Genomic DNA, 16,191 nt, shown 5'->3' on the forward strand with positions numbered 1-16,191 from the left:
TTATACCAAGTTTTTTAAAAGTTCCTTGCTATTAGTCTGCAAAGTCTTACTGTTGAGTGCCTCCTGGTCAGTCATTTTTAATTTAATTATATTAACGTAAATATTAATAATAAGAAATTAGACAATAATAAGAAAAGTAAAATTAATAAGATGAACAATGGGTTATGCATATGATGAATGTTGATTCTCGTAGCTCCTTGTAGATTGTCGTATACTCGGCAAACTAAGATAACACATGAAAATACTATCCAGTTCAATTTGGAAATTTCCGACACATCGATTCCACTATTGCTTACACTTTTATAGTTAAATTTCACTGCGTATAATGTTTGTACGCATTACAGTTTTTGGAGTAGCTTGAATAACTATACGAATGAATGTCTATACAAATTAAGTCCATTTTGAAACTTACAATTTAAAATTAAATACGTCGTATTGAATATGTTGCTGAAGTTCAATATCCGGATTGGAGGACCAATAAATATGTTGATTATTTGAAGTTTGAATGATTATAGACGAATATGTATTAGGTTTATGCATTATTTATTGATTGAATTACATTTTGTAAAGAAACATTTTTGATTAAATTCTGGTAATCTTATTTGTCGTAATTGCATTTTAGTTTAACACATTATACATATTTAACACATTATTATACATATTGAGTAGTATTAATGTAATAAATTGAATAGATAAATACATTGTATGTAACCGTACTATTACATATCATCATGTCTTTTGTGTCTACAATTGAGTCAGCTGAGCGGCGAGAAAAAGAATTACGACAATTAAAACTGCCATTACAATATTTTTAAATAAAAACAAAATATGACATTAAAACTTAACATAAACTATTTTATATTAGATAAAATATTAGTCAAATATAACATTCTGAAAACTTAAAACATTACTTTGAAAAGTTCAAATAAAGTAAGAGGTAGTTTAATGTAATAATTTAGATAACTTTAAAGAGAAATGCTCCTTGCCTTTGCTGCTGCAAATTTATTGTTTACATCCTCAAAATTTATGCTATCAGTAACCTCCTGCTTCACATTCCTGCAAAGCCAAGGCTGAAATCTTTCCTATCCCGCAGATGATCTCAGGTAGAACAGGATAAGTTTTAACTTATGAAAAGACCTTCCACGACTACACTGGATGTTGTAACTGTCAGTAAAATACCACACAATGTAGCGAAGCAGGTCCTCCGGTGTCAAAAGCTTAACATCAGCCTTGTCTTGAATAGCATTTGCCGGTCCGTTATTTCACTGAACATCTACAAGTCTATATCATAAAAGCTTCTCGTGAAATGCATCTCTGTTTTAAGCTATTTTCATTAGTCAGGTACATCGGTTAATTTATATCTAAAAGAAAAATAAAACTGATTTCAGTTGATTTTAACATACAAATTGATGAACATTACATTTCAGAATGAAACTGGAAGTGCATTTAAGAGGGGAAAACATTTCTATTCGTAATTATGCAACATCAATTTAGCATCCCTCAGATACTGCATCCAGGAACGGATGTCCTCTCCTCTGGTACTCCCCTTGCTACACCACTGTGCAGTACCAGGATATTGCCTTACCTGTTTACAATATTAGGTGTCTGGGCATAGAATAAGACAAACCATTTATGACTACCGAATGGGGTCTAAGTAATAAGTTCTGTTGAACCAACGTTACATTTGCCACACCAAATTTACAACTTGTTTTCTATCTTATAGATACAGTCATAGAAATAATAAAAGCAGGTCGTCCCCAAATCAATAATAGTATATATTTAATACAATATTAAAATCTTTTGTAAGATCTATAAAGCCAAATATAATTAGTTTATTCGGAAAATGTAACTTTTTATTATTTTTTTCTACAATTGAAACTGTTGTCTGAAATGGAACGAAAGCAATAGGCTGACCAGTTTAAAGTAATAGTTTGGGTATTTATAGATTTAACTAGAGTTGAGTTTTATTCCTGGCAAAGATTAAGAATCTTTTTACTCTCATCTTATCTATCTTGTTAAAATACGTGTGTAACATATCTCCAAGGTCAATAAACTAAAATCAAAAATAATAACGTACTTATTATTATCTTTATTTTGTAATTATTTGGTACTCTTGATAATATATAGTCCAGATATATATAGTGACAATGGTTCTGATTATGTTTCTCCAAAAACCAGTCTATATAAAAATCATATGTGGAAATAACCATCCTTGCAAACTACTTCAAACAGTACAGGTTTCACCATTGTGCCGAGAAAAAATGTTTTAGAAATGCTCTTAAAGTAGGAAATTGGTTTAAAGGACAATTCTTATCGATGGTTTGTTTCCTATGCAGCTGAAGAAAAGAAACGGTTAATCTAGAATGGGAAACCACCATCAGCTTTGACAACATTTAAGAACCGAATCGATGCACCGTCATGAAAATTTATTTCTACGCTGGAACGAGTAATTATGTTAAAACTATGGGGTATAGATAAATTTATTAAGGTTGATGAAACCATGCATGAAAAAATGCAAAAACAAAACTATGGTGATTTTCTTGCTCAAGTAAATTTTCGGAGATATCTGTCAGAGATTAAATAAAGCATTCATTAGAGACTGAAACATTAAGAGGGTATTAAAGTGATTTATCAAACCGTGCTTCATAAAATTAATTCAAAATACTGGCATGCTTGCAAACTGTAGGCAACCAGTTACAATCAACAAAGGCCGGATTAAATAGATGGTACCCACAGTCAAATAAAATACAAATGTGGGAACCACGCTTGTAGTTCCAAACCAGTCATTTGACTGGTTTGATGCAGCTCTCCAAGATTCCCTATCTAGTGCTAGTCGTTTCGTTTCGGTATACCCCTACATCCTACATTTGTTTTACATATTAAACATCAAAACAATTTGTTTTACATATTCCAAACGTTGCCTGCCTGCACAACTTTTTCCTTCTACCTGTCCTTCCAATATTAAAGCGACTATTCCATATTTAGTCCATATTTGTCCATATTTAGTAATTCTACTTCCCAAATAGCAAAATTCTTCTACCTCCATAATCTTTACTCTTCCTATTTTCACATTCAGTTTAGATTTCCATCTTCATTATTTCTGTTACATTTCATAACTTTCATTTTGTTCTTGTTTATTTTCACGCGGTAGTTCTTGCGTAGGACTTCATCCGTGCCATTCATTGCTTCTTCTAAATCCTTTTTACTCTCGGCTAGAATTACTATATCATCAGCAAATTGTAGCATCTTTATCTTTTCACCTTGTACTGTTACTCTGGATCTAAATTGTTCTTTAACATCATTAACCGCTAGTTCTATGTAAAGATTAAAAAGTAATGGGGATAGGGAACATCCTTGTCAGACTCCCTTACTTATTATAGCTTCTTTCTTATGTATGTCAATTATTACTGTTGCTGTTTAGTTGCTGTAAATATTAGCAATCATTCTTCTATCTCTGTATTTGAACCCTCATTTTCTTAAAATGCTGAACATTTTATTCCAGTCTACGTTATCTAACCCCTATTCTAGGCCTATAAATTAAAAGTATGTCGGTTTGTTTTTCTTTAATCTTCCTTCTACTATTAATCTGAGTGCTAAAATTGCTTCCTTATACTTTTCCTGAAACCAAATCGGTCTTCTCCTAACACTTTTACACTGCCCTCTCAATAGTGTACAGAATTCTAGTTAAAATTTTTGATGCATGGCTAGTTAATCTAATTGTTATGTATTCTTCACATTTATCTTATCCTGTTTTCTTTGATATCATGAATATTACACTCTTTTTGAAGTCTGACGGAACTTCCCCTTTATCATAAATATTACACAGTTTGTATAATCTATCAATCGCTTCCTCACCTGCACTGCGCAGTAATTCTACAGGTATTCCGTCTACTCCAGGAGCCTTTCTGCCATTCAAATCTTTTAATGCTCTTTTAAATTCAGAACTCAGTATTGTTTTTCACTCACCTTTCATCCTCTTCGACTTTCTCTTCTTCCTTTATAACACCATTTCCTCCGTATAACTCTTCAATATATTCCACCCACCTATCGCCTTTTGTATTATAAATCTGTGTAACATCTTTCTTTAAGACATTATTAGATTTTAATTTATGTACCCCAAAATTTTCCTTAAACTTCCTGTATGCTCCTTCTATTTTACCACTGTTCATTTCTCTTTCCACTTCTGAAACCTTTTCTTTAATCCACTCTTCTTTCGCTAGTTTGCACTTAATCTTCGATAGTTCCTTTTATTTTCTACATTCATCTATCAGCTGCAATATATCATCTGAAATCCAAGATTTTCTACCGGTTCTCTTTGTTACGGCTAAGTTCACTTCTGCTGATTTACGAATTTCCCTTTTAACATTCTCCCATTTTTCTTTTACATTTTCTACTCTACCTTTTTTATTCAGACCTCTTGCGATGTCCTCCTCAAAAATCTTCTTTACCTCCTCTTCATCAAGCTTCTCTAAATTCCATCGATTCATCTGACACCTTTTCTTCAGATTTTTAAACCCAAATCTACATTTCATTTTCACTAAATTATGGTCGCTGTCAATATCTGCTCCAGGGTAAGTTTTACAGTCGACGAGTTGATTTCTAAATCTTTGCTTAATCATGATATAATCTATCTGATACCTTGCAGTTTCGCCTGGCTTTTTCCACGTGTATATTCTTCTATTATAATTTTTAAACCGGGTGTTGGCAATTACTAAATTATACTTCGTGCAAAACTCTATAAGTCGGTCCCCTCTTTCATTCCTTTTATTCAGTCAATATTCACCCGCCATATTTCGTTCCTTGTCTTTTCCAATGCTTGCATTCCAATCTCCAACTGTTATTAAATTTTCATCTTCTTTTATATGTTTAAACCACACATAAACTAATAAAAATTGATGTATTCTTACATCACCTTGATAGCTGAGTTCAGACAGAGCGGTAAGTGAAAACCCAATAATGCTTATCCATTTGAGAAATTCGCCCGATTGCCAACACAGTAATTAAGTAAACATATTTTTTAATGATATTAAAAATTTGAATAATAAGATGACAAAAATGGCCTTATGATTGTACAACTGATAAGAAACCGCAGCATTATTTTTATTTTGAAGGCCGGTCTATAAAAATCTCTAGTTCATCACCTTTCTTTACTAAAAATAAGAAAAAGTTGACAATATATGATTTAAGCACAGGCTAATTTAGTTTTTACATCACTGCCCAAAAAAGAGTGTAATATATTTAGGGTGTATGTATGTATGTATGTATGTTCCATCATAACAGCTCAACGGTGAACTGATTTAGATAGATGACTGGAGGCTAAACAAAAAAAGACACTAGATATATGCCCCCTCCCCGTTGGAATCCCTACATTACCCGTAGTGTCATAGACTGTATAGTAAACATAAAATTTGGTACATCTTACAAGATTGCCTAAAAAGGATTGTAATTTATGTCGGTATTTATGCTGTTTCTATGATAGCAGCTCAATGGCTTAACCGATTTAGACCATATGGCCCTGCTTTGGAATCGTTACATTACTGGAAGTATCATAGGCTATATATATATATATATACACATTTGTTTAAATAAATCAAAAAAATTAAATTTATTTTTTATTATGAACTGGTATTAAAGATAAACACACACCCACAGAGAGAGAGAGAGAGAATGAGTGAGGGAGACACACACATACGCGCGCGCACCACCAAATAGATGGCTACTTTAGCAATATAGAATTGGGCATCTAGCATTACTTCCAGAGCCATGAGCGTGGGATAATGATCTGTCAAACCAGTACTCAGATGCTGTATTTATGGATAATGCTAATTTTTCTATTTTTGATTCTCATTAGAGGGGACCAAAAGCATCAATATTAATGCGTTTCACAACAGACTTGTCCCTCTGCAGACGTCTTTTGATCGTCTTATAAGTACAGAACACAAGACATCTGCAATTTTTCATCAGTACAGTGTCTGCTTTGTTGGTGACTGCAAATCGTGCTGTTTCTACTGCTCATGAAGCGCAAGCGCAAGTTGTTCCAAATTTTCTTCTTTTTATTTTGAACTATTTAAAACGTTATTTTATAATGTAATAATTTTTTTTTCTTTTGGAAATTGTATTAAACAAAATAAAAAACAATTTCAGCATTTACACCGAAGCTAATTTTCATGTTAGCATCATCGGTCCATTAGTGGTGGGCAAAATCGGATGATTTTAATAATCGAGATATTGGTAATATAATATTATAAATAATCGAATGAGTCATTCGAAATATGAATATTACTAATATTTTTTCACGAGTACAAACATTGAATAATATTATTAGTTGACGAGTACACTTTAATACAGAGTGATTTTTCAGTCCTGTTACCCGATTGTTAATGTCTGGTCATTTTTTTCTAAGAAAGGGAAATTTTATTTTGCGACACGAAGTCGGTAGCGCAACTCTCGACCGGTATAGATGCGGCAGTGCGAGTCGATTCTCCTTGAGCTGTGTAAGCTTTTCTGCCGTTTCCGGTCGTGTTACGAACAGAATATCTTTTACCGTAGAACAACGAGTTTTGATTCTTGAACGATATTTTGCTACGAAATCGTACGCGAGTGTAAAAGAATCGTTTCAAATTAAATTTGTCGGTGTTCCTCCGCCAGAAGAAACGTCAATTTCTAGGCCAGCAAAACGATTTCGAGAGACACGTAGTGAGTGTTGCGACAGAAAACGTAGCGGTCGACCGACTCGCTTGACAGATTACGTTTTAGAGAATGTGAAAACAAGATCGCTCAATTCTACACGGAAAAGGTTACGAAAACTTTCCGCGCGAGTCGGTTTGTCGTATTCGAGTGTTCATAAAGCCGCTAAAAAATTTAAGTCGTATCCGTATCGCATACTATGAGTCCAAGAGGTTCAGTCTCCAGATTTAAACAAGCGATTGCAATATAGCCGTCGGCTTAGGTCTCTCGTAAACGATAACGGAATCGAATTTTTAAACGCAGTAATCTTTAGCGATGAAGATCCATCTCGACGGTTATGCGAACAGTCAAAACTGTCAAATTTGGGCGGTTGAAAATCCTAACGCTTTACAAGACAAATCTTTGCATCCTGAAAAAATTGGTGCTTGGTGTGCGATACGTCGTCATCGTATAGTCGGACCCGTATTCTTCGAACAGACAGTAAACGGTGAAGTATACAGGAATATTGTGCGCCGATTTGTGTCCGTCCTGGAACCTCAAGAACGGTATTGCCGGTTTCAGCAAGACGGCGCTATGTGCCACACGTCTCGAGAAACCGTGGATTTTCTGCAACGGTTCTTTGATGATGGAATAATAAGCAAGGGCTTACGGCCTCCAAGGTTCCCAGACCTCGCATCTCCTGACTGCTTTTTGTGGGGCTATATTAAGTCCGAGGCCTTCAAAAACAATCTTCACACTATTGATGAACTTTTACAGACTTAATCACGAATATTTCCGATGCGACTCTTAAAATGTTTTCTGCTAATATGCTGAAAAGATTTCGTGCGTGTGATTTCGTGCCCGCAAGGGGTGGGGCATTTTGAGCATATTCTTTAACGATTATGTAACAGCTTTTTATTAAATCTCTTTTGTAAGTAACAAATTAATTTTTTTATTCCACCTAAATTTCCCTTTCTTAAATGAAATTTAACAGTTAAATGAAAAATTAGGTAATAATAATAATAACGAAAGAGGAAATACTTCTGAAATTTGTATTTCGTCGATTAATCAACCTCACCGATGCACAGTACCAGTAATAGTAGATCCTGTTCTACATAATTACCCGAAACATTAGGTAGTAAAATTTCACTTAATAAAGTAAATATAGCTCCGCCTAAAAAACAACTACGTTTAGCCATTTGAAAAGTAATACTTTTGTTGATCCAAGATTTAAAAAACCGCATTTGACGTAGAAGAAACTGTAAAGCATATCCAAAAATGGATAACTGATAATGTTACAAATTTAATTAATTCCAGGCAAATGGACGTTGATACTCTGCCGTTAAATGAAACCTTAGAACCTCAGACACAACAAATTCGTCCAAACAACCGAAATATTTCAAATACGACAATATTTGGAAATGCCATATCTAATCAGACTGCATAAAAATTCATTATCCGAATTATACGAGATAAATTTAAGGTACTCCTGCATACCTGCAACATCAGTTCCCTCAGAAAGAGTGTTTTTTAAGGCTGGACAGCTAACCAATTTGCGTAGGAATAGACTTTCTCCAAAAAACGTGGACAAAATATATTTTTTAAATGGCTATTTTAATGCGGAATTTTAAACCGATTTATCTTTTATAACTTGTTTTACCTGATATTAAGTTTAATAACTTTTAAATTTACGAACAAAAATTAAAATCGTAATTCAGTTTGTGTTTTTGCGAATAAAATTAAATAGAGCGTAAGCTAATGTTTAAAAAAATATATAAATGACATTTGAAAGCGAAGGAGAACATTTATTTTGTTTAATTTTTATTTTACTTGCTCGTCTATATTATCATATTTTCTGACAGAACTTAATTAATAATTATTTTTGTAGTTAAGAATTTTGCAGTGCTGCATCTAATTCTTCTCTTTTAATTAAAAAAAAATTATGTAATTCTGCCATCTTATTTAATTAAATGATATCTTTTGTGTAATTAATAAAAGTGAAAGCGGAATGATAACGGTGTGGGGATCTGTTAATTCCTAAGACAAGGAAATGATAACGTACAGTTTCGGTGAGTTTGAGTTTAATTTATTTTGTTTTTTTCAAACTGATAGGAGCGGTGGTAGCATAGTGAACAAAGTAGCGAGAAATCACGTCTGAAAATAAATAACTCGTTGCTGAAATTAGTAATCGTGTGTAAAGGAAAATGAAAAGTAGTCGTCGAGATTCTCTCATCATTCGTATTTCATTTAGTAGTAGCATTCTGCCTATTCATCTTCCAAATCCGAGCGTGTGACGAATTAAAAATAGAAGTAAAATTTACTATTCGCCTACCTTAGTAATTAGTGCATTCCAAACGAGAACGTTATTCCAATGATGCAGTTAGTAATTCGGGATATCTCGATATATTTCATTAATCGAATTGTTACTACTTTTTCATTCGAGAGATCCCATCGCTATTGTCCGTTACAATCATGCGTATGCGAGTTGTGCTGGTTGAATTAAAACTGTAGAAAGTTAATGTTAGTTGATCGTTGATATTCATTACGTGTTAATTACTGTTAAATATGACTTTTCTTACTTTTATCTGGAGTTTATATTTTTCTGTTCTTCAGAAATGCAGTTTTAAAGAGAAAATTGTAATTCGTTCATTTTGTGTATGCATATTTATAGTTGTTTGTTAATAATTCATAAACAATAGTTTTGTTTTCGCAGACAGTTATTTAATAATTTTTACGTTATATAATCCTGCGTTTTCTTCAACGTTGTGAACGTCATCGAAAACATACACGGAAAATTATAGTCAGAGTTGAGAAAAGGTTTTATCCATGTTATTTTAAAAATTTATACTTAGGCTGGAACAGCTAGATGAAACATGGTTATACCTTACGTTATTGAACTGTTTGGAAAGGACTGTGATTCTTACGGTATGATTTTTTTTGTAATTGCACATTTACTTAACAGTGACAGTAATTTTTCGTTTCGTTTGTGCACAATGTTATTTGTTTTTCTTTATTATTGTATATCATTACAAAGTAGTCAATCTCTCGAGATAATTTTAACGATAAATAAAAAAAAAATTCTTAACATAATGCTTGTAGCTTATAACTGTTTACAGATAAATGCATATGTAAACAAAATCTTTTTTTTAACGATTTTATTTTTCCACTACATTTTAAATAAATTTGGCTAATTTTAAATCATATTCAACCAGAGTTTAAAAGTAAATATCTTAGAAGTGTACTGTAAAGTTTTTAAACTTACACATTATTATTTATTTATTGATTACGGCCCTAAAAACGTTTTATGTGTATTATTTCAGAATTATTTTTATTAATTTTAATTCTCAAAACCATTACCGCATTTTCTTTTAATTTGGTAAACTTAAGCAATTACTTGATCAACTTTAATATACTGTAGTAGATATGCTCAGATCAGGAAAACACAAGATTTAAATTACAAAAAGCAGTTTTGGATAGCGTATGACCCATGCAAGGTCAAAGTCTGCCCCACGTTATCTCGATACTGTAGTAATCAGTTTATGAGTTATTGAGACACGTTTGGATGTTAATCCATTCTATAGAGAGAGGTTAGGATTAAGGTTTGAGTCGAAGTTAAGGTTAGATTTTTGTGAGGGAAGTTAGGGATAAATTACCAAAGTATGGCAATGCTTAACACTTAACACGCTTGGCCGAATTAATGTTTTAATGGAAATATACTTACTACAGAGAGAGACTGCACCACATGTTAGTCTTTTATATGATGGTTAATCACCTTATAAAGAAAGCACTCATTCATCTGAGACCGAACAACTATTAAGGTAGTTTATAGTTTTACCACAAAACTGTAACCTCTCTCCACAGAACAGATTATTAGCTTAACAGGTCACCGTAACTCATAAAACTAATTGTTAATTGATTAGAATATTGATATCTTAGCTCCGACTTTGATCTTGCACGGATCATCGCTATTCAAATCATTTAGATATCATTAGATATCATCGGTCATTTAGATATTGTATTTTCCCGATCCTAAGCTTATCTACTATGGTTTATTAAAGTATGAAAATAATTGAAGGTGATCAAATTAATTGCTCAGAATTACTGAGCTTTGAATTTTATGTTTCATTTGGATTCTTTTGAAATGGCTTTTTTAAGAAAATAGTCTAATGTATTCAATAGCAAACATCAAACATACTAATTGATTTATATATTACGCTTAGAAGAATGTTCATTTAGTATGTATTTGTTTTTTTATTAATTTAATTTATATATATATATATAGAGAGAGAGAGAGAGAGAGAGAGAGATTCAAAGTACATTTTAAGTACAAGGGGCTGCTGAGATGTAATGCACACTGGTACGTAATAGGAGAACAAAATATTGCAGAAAGCAGTAGATGCTGTTATCTGATAATTTCATTCCCCTGTTACTAAATTCCAAAACTTTGACTCGTGAACTTCCATTTACCATTAGTCGCTATTGTAATAGAGTTGAATTCATCTGATATTTCAGTGTGGAATATTTGTATATGTTCCTTTTCAATGTTGTGATGGTAGACAAAACTTGTGAACATGGAACAGTGGTGGTGTGGTTCACCAAATAAAAAAAATTCAAAACAACCCACGGTACTTACATATTAACGCCACCGCAGCTACAGCTTTATTTAAAAACAAAGTAGTCAATCGAATTTCGGTGAAAAATGGGCCGAAACGGATTCAAAACAGAATATAAATGGTTATTTATATTTATTTATTTATTTTATAAATATAATTTAACCAAACTTAATCCACGCTCGCTAACATTGACTAATTAACACCGTAATATTTTGAGTATTTATTTAATAAAAATTCAGTAATTACTATTATTTATTATTTAAATAATCAAATTTTAACTTAGAATGTTTTTATTTTTGAAGATAATGTATATACCTGTAAAGAATATCTACAAATATGAAATTCTGTCTTCTAACAATATCAAACTAGAAAATGAAAGGGGTACCACAGAGGAAACTTTATGCTTGCTTTTACCACATCAACCGATTGAAGTTAATATTACACCTGATTGTGTAAGTATAATTTGATTTACGTTTGGTTTTTTTTGCAATGTTATATGGGAAGTGTCACCATGTAGTTAACTGTAACATTAAATTGTTGAGTTTATGTTTTAGGAAAGTGAATCATTGCAAGGGAGAGAGGAGCCACTCTGTAATGGTTACGATACTTATAATGAAGTGACAGATCCTGTTGCGATTGAAGGGACCGAGTTTATTAAATATGAAGATCATAAAATTAAAAATGAAGCGGTAAGTTTTATCATGCAATTATTTTATAATGGAAGTGATGTATGAAGTTTATAATCACTCTCTCAAAGTGTATTCATCGAGCTACTTATATGAGTGAAACTTTATATATGCACTTACTGTTGATTCTTTAATTTGACTTCATTACATATTTTACCGTGTTTTGGTTATTTCTTTAATAATACTTGAATTTAAAATGTTGAACTTGCAATCATGGGAAGCATTACGCTTCTGATGCTTTACCAGATTGATCGATTGGGACTGCCACATTGGCCAAAAAGATAATGCTACTTTACTACATTAATGCGCCTGTAACATGTATTGGATTGTAGCTGCAAAACTTCATTAAAATTTACGCTTTGACAATGACTTGTGGAAGCATGTGCTTTATTCATCTGATTTGGCTCCTGTGATTACTTCCCTTCCCAAACCTGATGAAATGGCTCGCTAGACAAAGATCAATTTCAATGATGCTAAGGTGAGATAACAGCTTACATCACACAGTTCAAAAAAATCTCATGATACTGAAAATATTCAAAAGTTATAAAATCTGAGTAAATGTATCGAATTGTAAATGAACTAAGTTGAAAGTTTAAAGAACTTATTGCCAAATTTTCGGTTTTCTTTGTCAAGCTATAATTTTTCTGAACAACCCCTATATTTGTTTTAAGTTGACTTATAATTTCTCAGAATTAAATTTGTGATAACTGTTTCCTAATTTTTTTTATCAGTGATTTAACAAATAATTTATACTTGTCATGTGTAAAACAATTAATTTTGCCTCGTAATTTATACCAAAAAAATTTCAGTTCATTATTATTTTTCATTACCTACAACCAAAAAAATAATATGTTAGTGGTACTGACATGTATCCGAGTGTATGAATGAATTACAAGGGACTGGTGGAAATTTTGGTGGCAAAATTTTGGGTTATCTTTGTCAGAACAAGAGTAGTAATATTCATCGTAATATTGTAAAATGACTCTTAGAGATGCATTTGTCTAGTGGAGGTAAAACGTTTATGAATTATCTCGTACAGCCTGAAAGTCTTTTTCTTTCAACCATTTTAAAATAATGTTATCTTTCAACTGTTTTAAAATAATTAAAATTTCTCACTTTTCTCTTACTGTGATTAACAGTAGATATGTAGATGAATCTTTTCAGCTATGAGTAAATTAAAAATCATGAAGAATTAGATTTTTATTTGATAAGTGAAAAATTATTTTTTGTGAAAATTAATTTACGGTATAAATATTTTAACATTTCTGACAACATAATAATTTTGGCTAGAGACATAAAGGTGAACATCAATATTCAAGATTTAGAAAATTGTTTAAACAAAATTGGTACATATTTCATACAATTAAACAACATAGTTTGCTAATAATAGAAACAAAATCCCAATAATGAAAATTTCAGAAGGAGAATAGATAAAAAAAATCAAACATTTTAATATTTAAATATCAAAAAATTACATATTTAGGTGAAATGATTACCATTAATGTATATCACTCTCTATGAAAAAGGATGGTTGGTGGATTTGTTTTTTGTATGTGCTCACATTTTTATTTTAGCTGCTATTGACGCAGAGAAAACCAATGGTGGTGGGTCAGCCGACTCTCCTGGCAGTCTATTGTCAGTTAATTTAGAGATTATTTAATTTAATTTCTTTGCATAGATTATTATTTTTTATATTTGTAATTTTATTTACTTATAAAAGAAAAGGGTATTAGTTAATATTTAGCAGCAAAAAAAGAAAAGGATTCTTACAGGAGAATGGTATTTAACCGGAGATTTAACAGGAGAGAATGGTTGCCGTGCATCCAACCAGCAAACCATGTGGTCTACTCTACGCCAATAGCACCAGCTGGACTGCAAACTAACACAAACACACAAGGCTAATTAAACAAGGTAGCATCCCTAACTCAACTCCTTGTTATCAATATGGCTATTATATTTCTCTGAAAAAATATTAAATTCTATATCTACTCGCTCCTTAAGCCTATTTTAAATATAAAAACACTATAATGTTCAGAAAAATATTCTCAACAGACTAATATTTCTTTTCTTAAAATATTTCTGTAAGATACTTAATATTCTCACAGACATGAGCAAATGAATGCGTCAAGGGTTCAGGGAGCAACAATTGGGTGAGCAAAATGAGCCCTGCCCTGCTAGTTAGAAAAAGAAGGAAGTGGCTTATCAATTTACAAGGAACATTCACAATGAGAAAATCCTTATCCAAAAACACAAAATTAAGATACTATATAACCGTAGTTTTACCACAAGTTTTATAGTGCAGAAGACATACTTAGAAAAAATAAAAAAGGAATTTTAAGAAACTTCACCACCCAAAACATCAATATAATATTTATAAATTAAGAATATGAGCAGACATTTACTAAAATCTGTTTAATACTATGAACTGTTGTATGATCTGTGACAAATGCACATTCATTTTGTACAAAATTAACAATAAATTAAGCTCTAAAAAGAGATAGAGTAAAATGTATTTAAAATAAATTGTAAAATGAAATTATGGTTTTTGATAGAGAAATTATAATATGAGGTGTGTTCAAAATTAACGAGAATTTTTGTTTTTTGGAAAGAATTTTATTTATTCATATACATTAATGTTATCCCCTTCAAAATAGTCCCCATTAGATATACACTTATGCCAGTGCTTTTTCCAATGTGCAAAACATTTCTGGAACTCGATGTTTGGAATAGTGTTTAGTTCTTACAGCGATTCGCTTTTAATCTATCTATGCTTGTGAAATGACGTCCTTTTAAGGTCTCTTTATTTTTGGGAATAGAAAAAGAAAGTCACATGGGGCTTGGGTATCATTACGTGTTACACTATATTCTCACCTTGAAGCTTGGTCGAGGGTACCGGCTTCAAGTTTTCATCCGAAAAAACAAAATGTGTAGTCTTTTCTTTGTTACAAAACCCTTCTATTGTGCATGTTTTTCTCAACGGAGAGCTTATTGCCATCTCTCCTTACATCAAGTTTTTAGGATTAATTTTTGATAGCCGTCTTACTTGGGTCAAACATATCAAAGAATTAAAAACAAAATGTTCCAAACTTTTAGATATGATATGCGAGTCCTTAGTAACACCAATTGGGTAGCCGATCGATCATCTATGATACGTTTTTACTATTCCTTTGTTTGTTCCTGTTCAGATTATGGTTTTGTCTCCTACTCTTCAGCTCGTCATATCGTGCTTAAAATGCTGGATGCTGTACATCATGCTTTCCTTCGGCTTGCCACAGGTGCATTTAGATCAAGCCCTGTTGCAAGCTTACTTGTAGACTGTGCTGAGCCATCACTTTAGGATAGACGGAACCAGCTTTTATTATCTTATTTTGATCGCCTCAAAGGACAGCGAAATCACCTGGCTTTCGACTCAGTCCTTAGAAATCCTAATTTAGGAAGATATGAGGACCATCCACGTTGTACTGCTCCTGTAGGTGTCCGTGCCCGACATCTACTGCAGCATATAAATGTACACCGTCATTCTTTCCAATGTATCCGTGCTCATATCCTCCGTGGGGAATAAACCTTATAAATTTTACGTTTGACCTTACGACATACAATAAACAATCAACACTACCTACAGTTTTCCAGCAAATGTTTCAGTGTGTTCTCCAAGATGAACTCAGACGTGGTGATGTACACTAATAGATTGAAACAGAACGATACCGTTTGTTGTCAATGATAGAACTTATATGTTTGGTTTACCAGGTATTACAAGTGTGTTTACTGCTGAACTACATGCTATAAATAAGGCTCTAAATATCATTAACCCTAAGTACAGAAACATCCTTATTTGTAGTGACTCGTGTAGTGATCTCCAAGCCTTGGAAAACTTTTATTCCAGACGTTCTATCGTCATTGAAATGTACAACACAATCACCAAGTTGAATAATCGCAACACACAAGTAAGTTTCTGCTGGGTCTCTAGCTATGTTGGGATTCCTGTAATAAACATGCAGATTCCTATGCCAAAGACGTATGTAATCAACCTCCTTTCACCACTTGTGTTGCTACTTCTGATTTTATTAATCATGTAAAACAATCCGTATGAGGAAAGTGGCAAGGTGACTGGACGGCTACCGTTGATAATAAACTCTGTCACATTAAAGATTCTGTTTTACCATGGGACTCCTCATGCAGAAAAACTCGTCATTTGGAAATGGTCCTCTGTAGATTGGAAATAGGAA

The 16,191-nt window shown here is 32.4% G+C and overlaps 1 protein-coding gene across 5 annotated transcripts in view; it reads left to right on the forward strand.

Moving 5' to 3' along the window:
• The window catches only part of LOC142317419 (uncharacterized), a 116,580-nt gene that overhangs the window by 86,860 nt on the left and 13,529 nt on the right, over positions 1–16,191 (forward strand). For 3 of the 5 annotated variants that reach the window (XR_012754745.1, XR_012754744.1, XM_075353974.1), the window contains exons 4-5: positions 11,582–11,731; positions 11,834–11,968. Coding sequence is in view for 2 of the 5 variants with exons in the window: in XM_075353974.1 (XP_075210089.1) it covers positions 11,585–11,731; positions 11,834–11,968 (282 nt within the window). In the remaining 3 variants the exon portion in view is untranslated. Of the gene's footprint in view, positions 1–9,145; positions 9,592–11,581; positions 11,732–11,833; positions 11,970–16,191 lie in introns of those variants that run through there. The other 2 variants (XM_075353975.1, XR_012754746.1) reach the window with 2 other exon arrangements.

This window comes from Lycorma delicatula, chromosome 1 (assembly GCF_047948215.1).
Source record: "Lycorma delicatula isolate Av1 chromosome 1, ASM4794821v1, whole genome shotgun sequence".
NCBI lineage: Eukaryota > Metazoa > Arthropoda > Insecta > Hemiptera > Fulgoridae > Lycorma > Lycorma delicatula.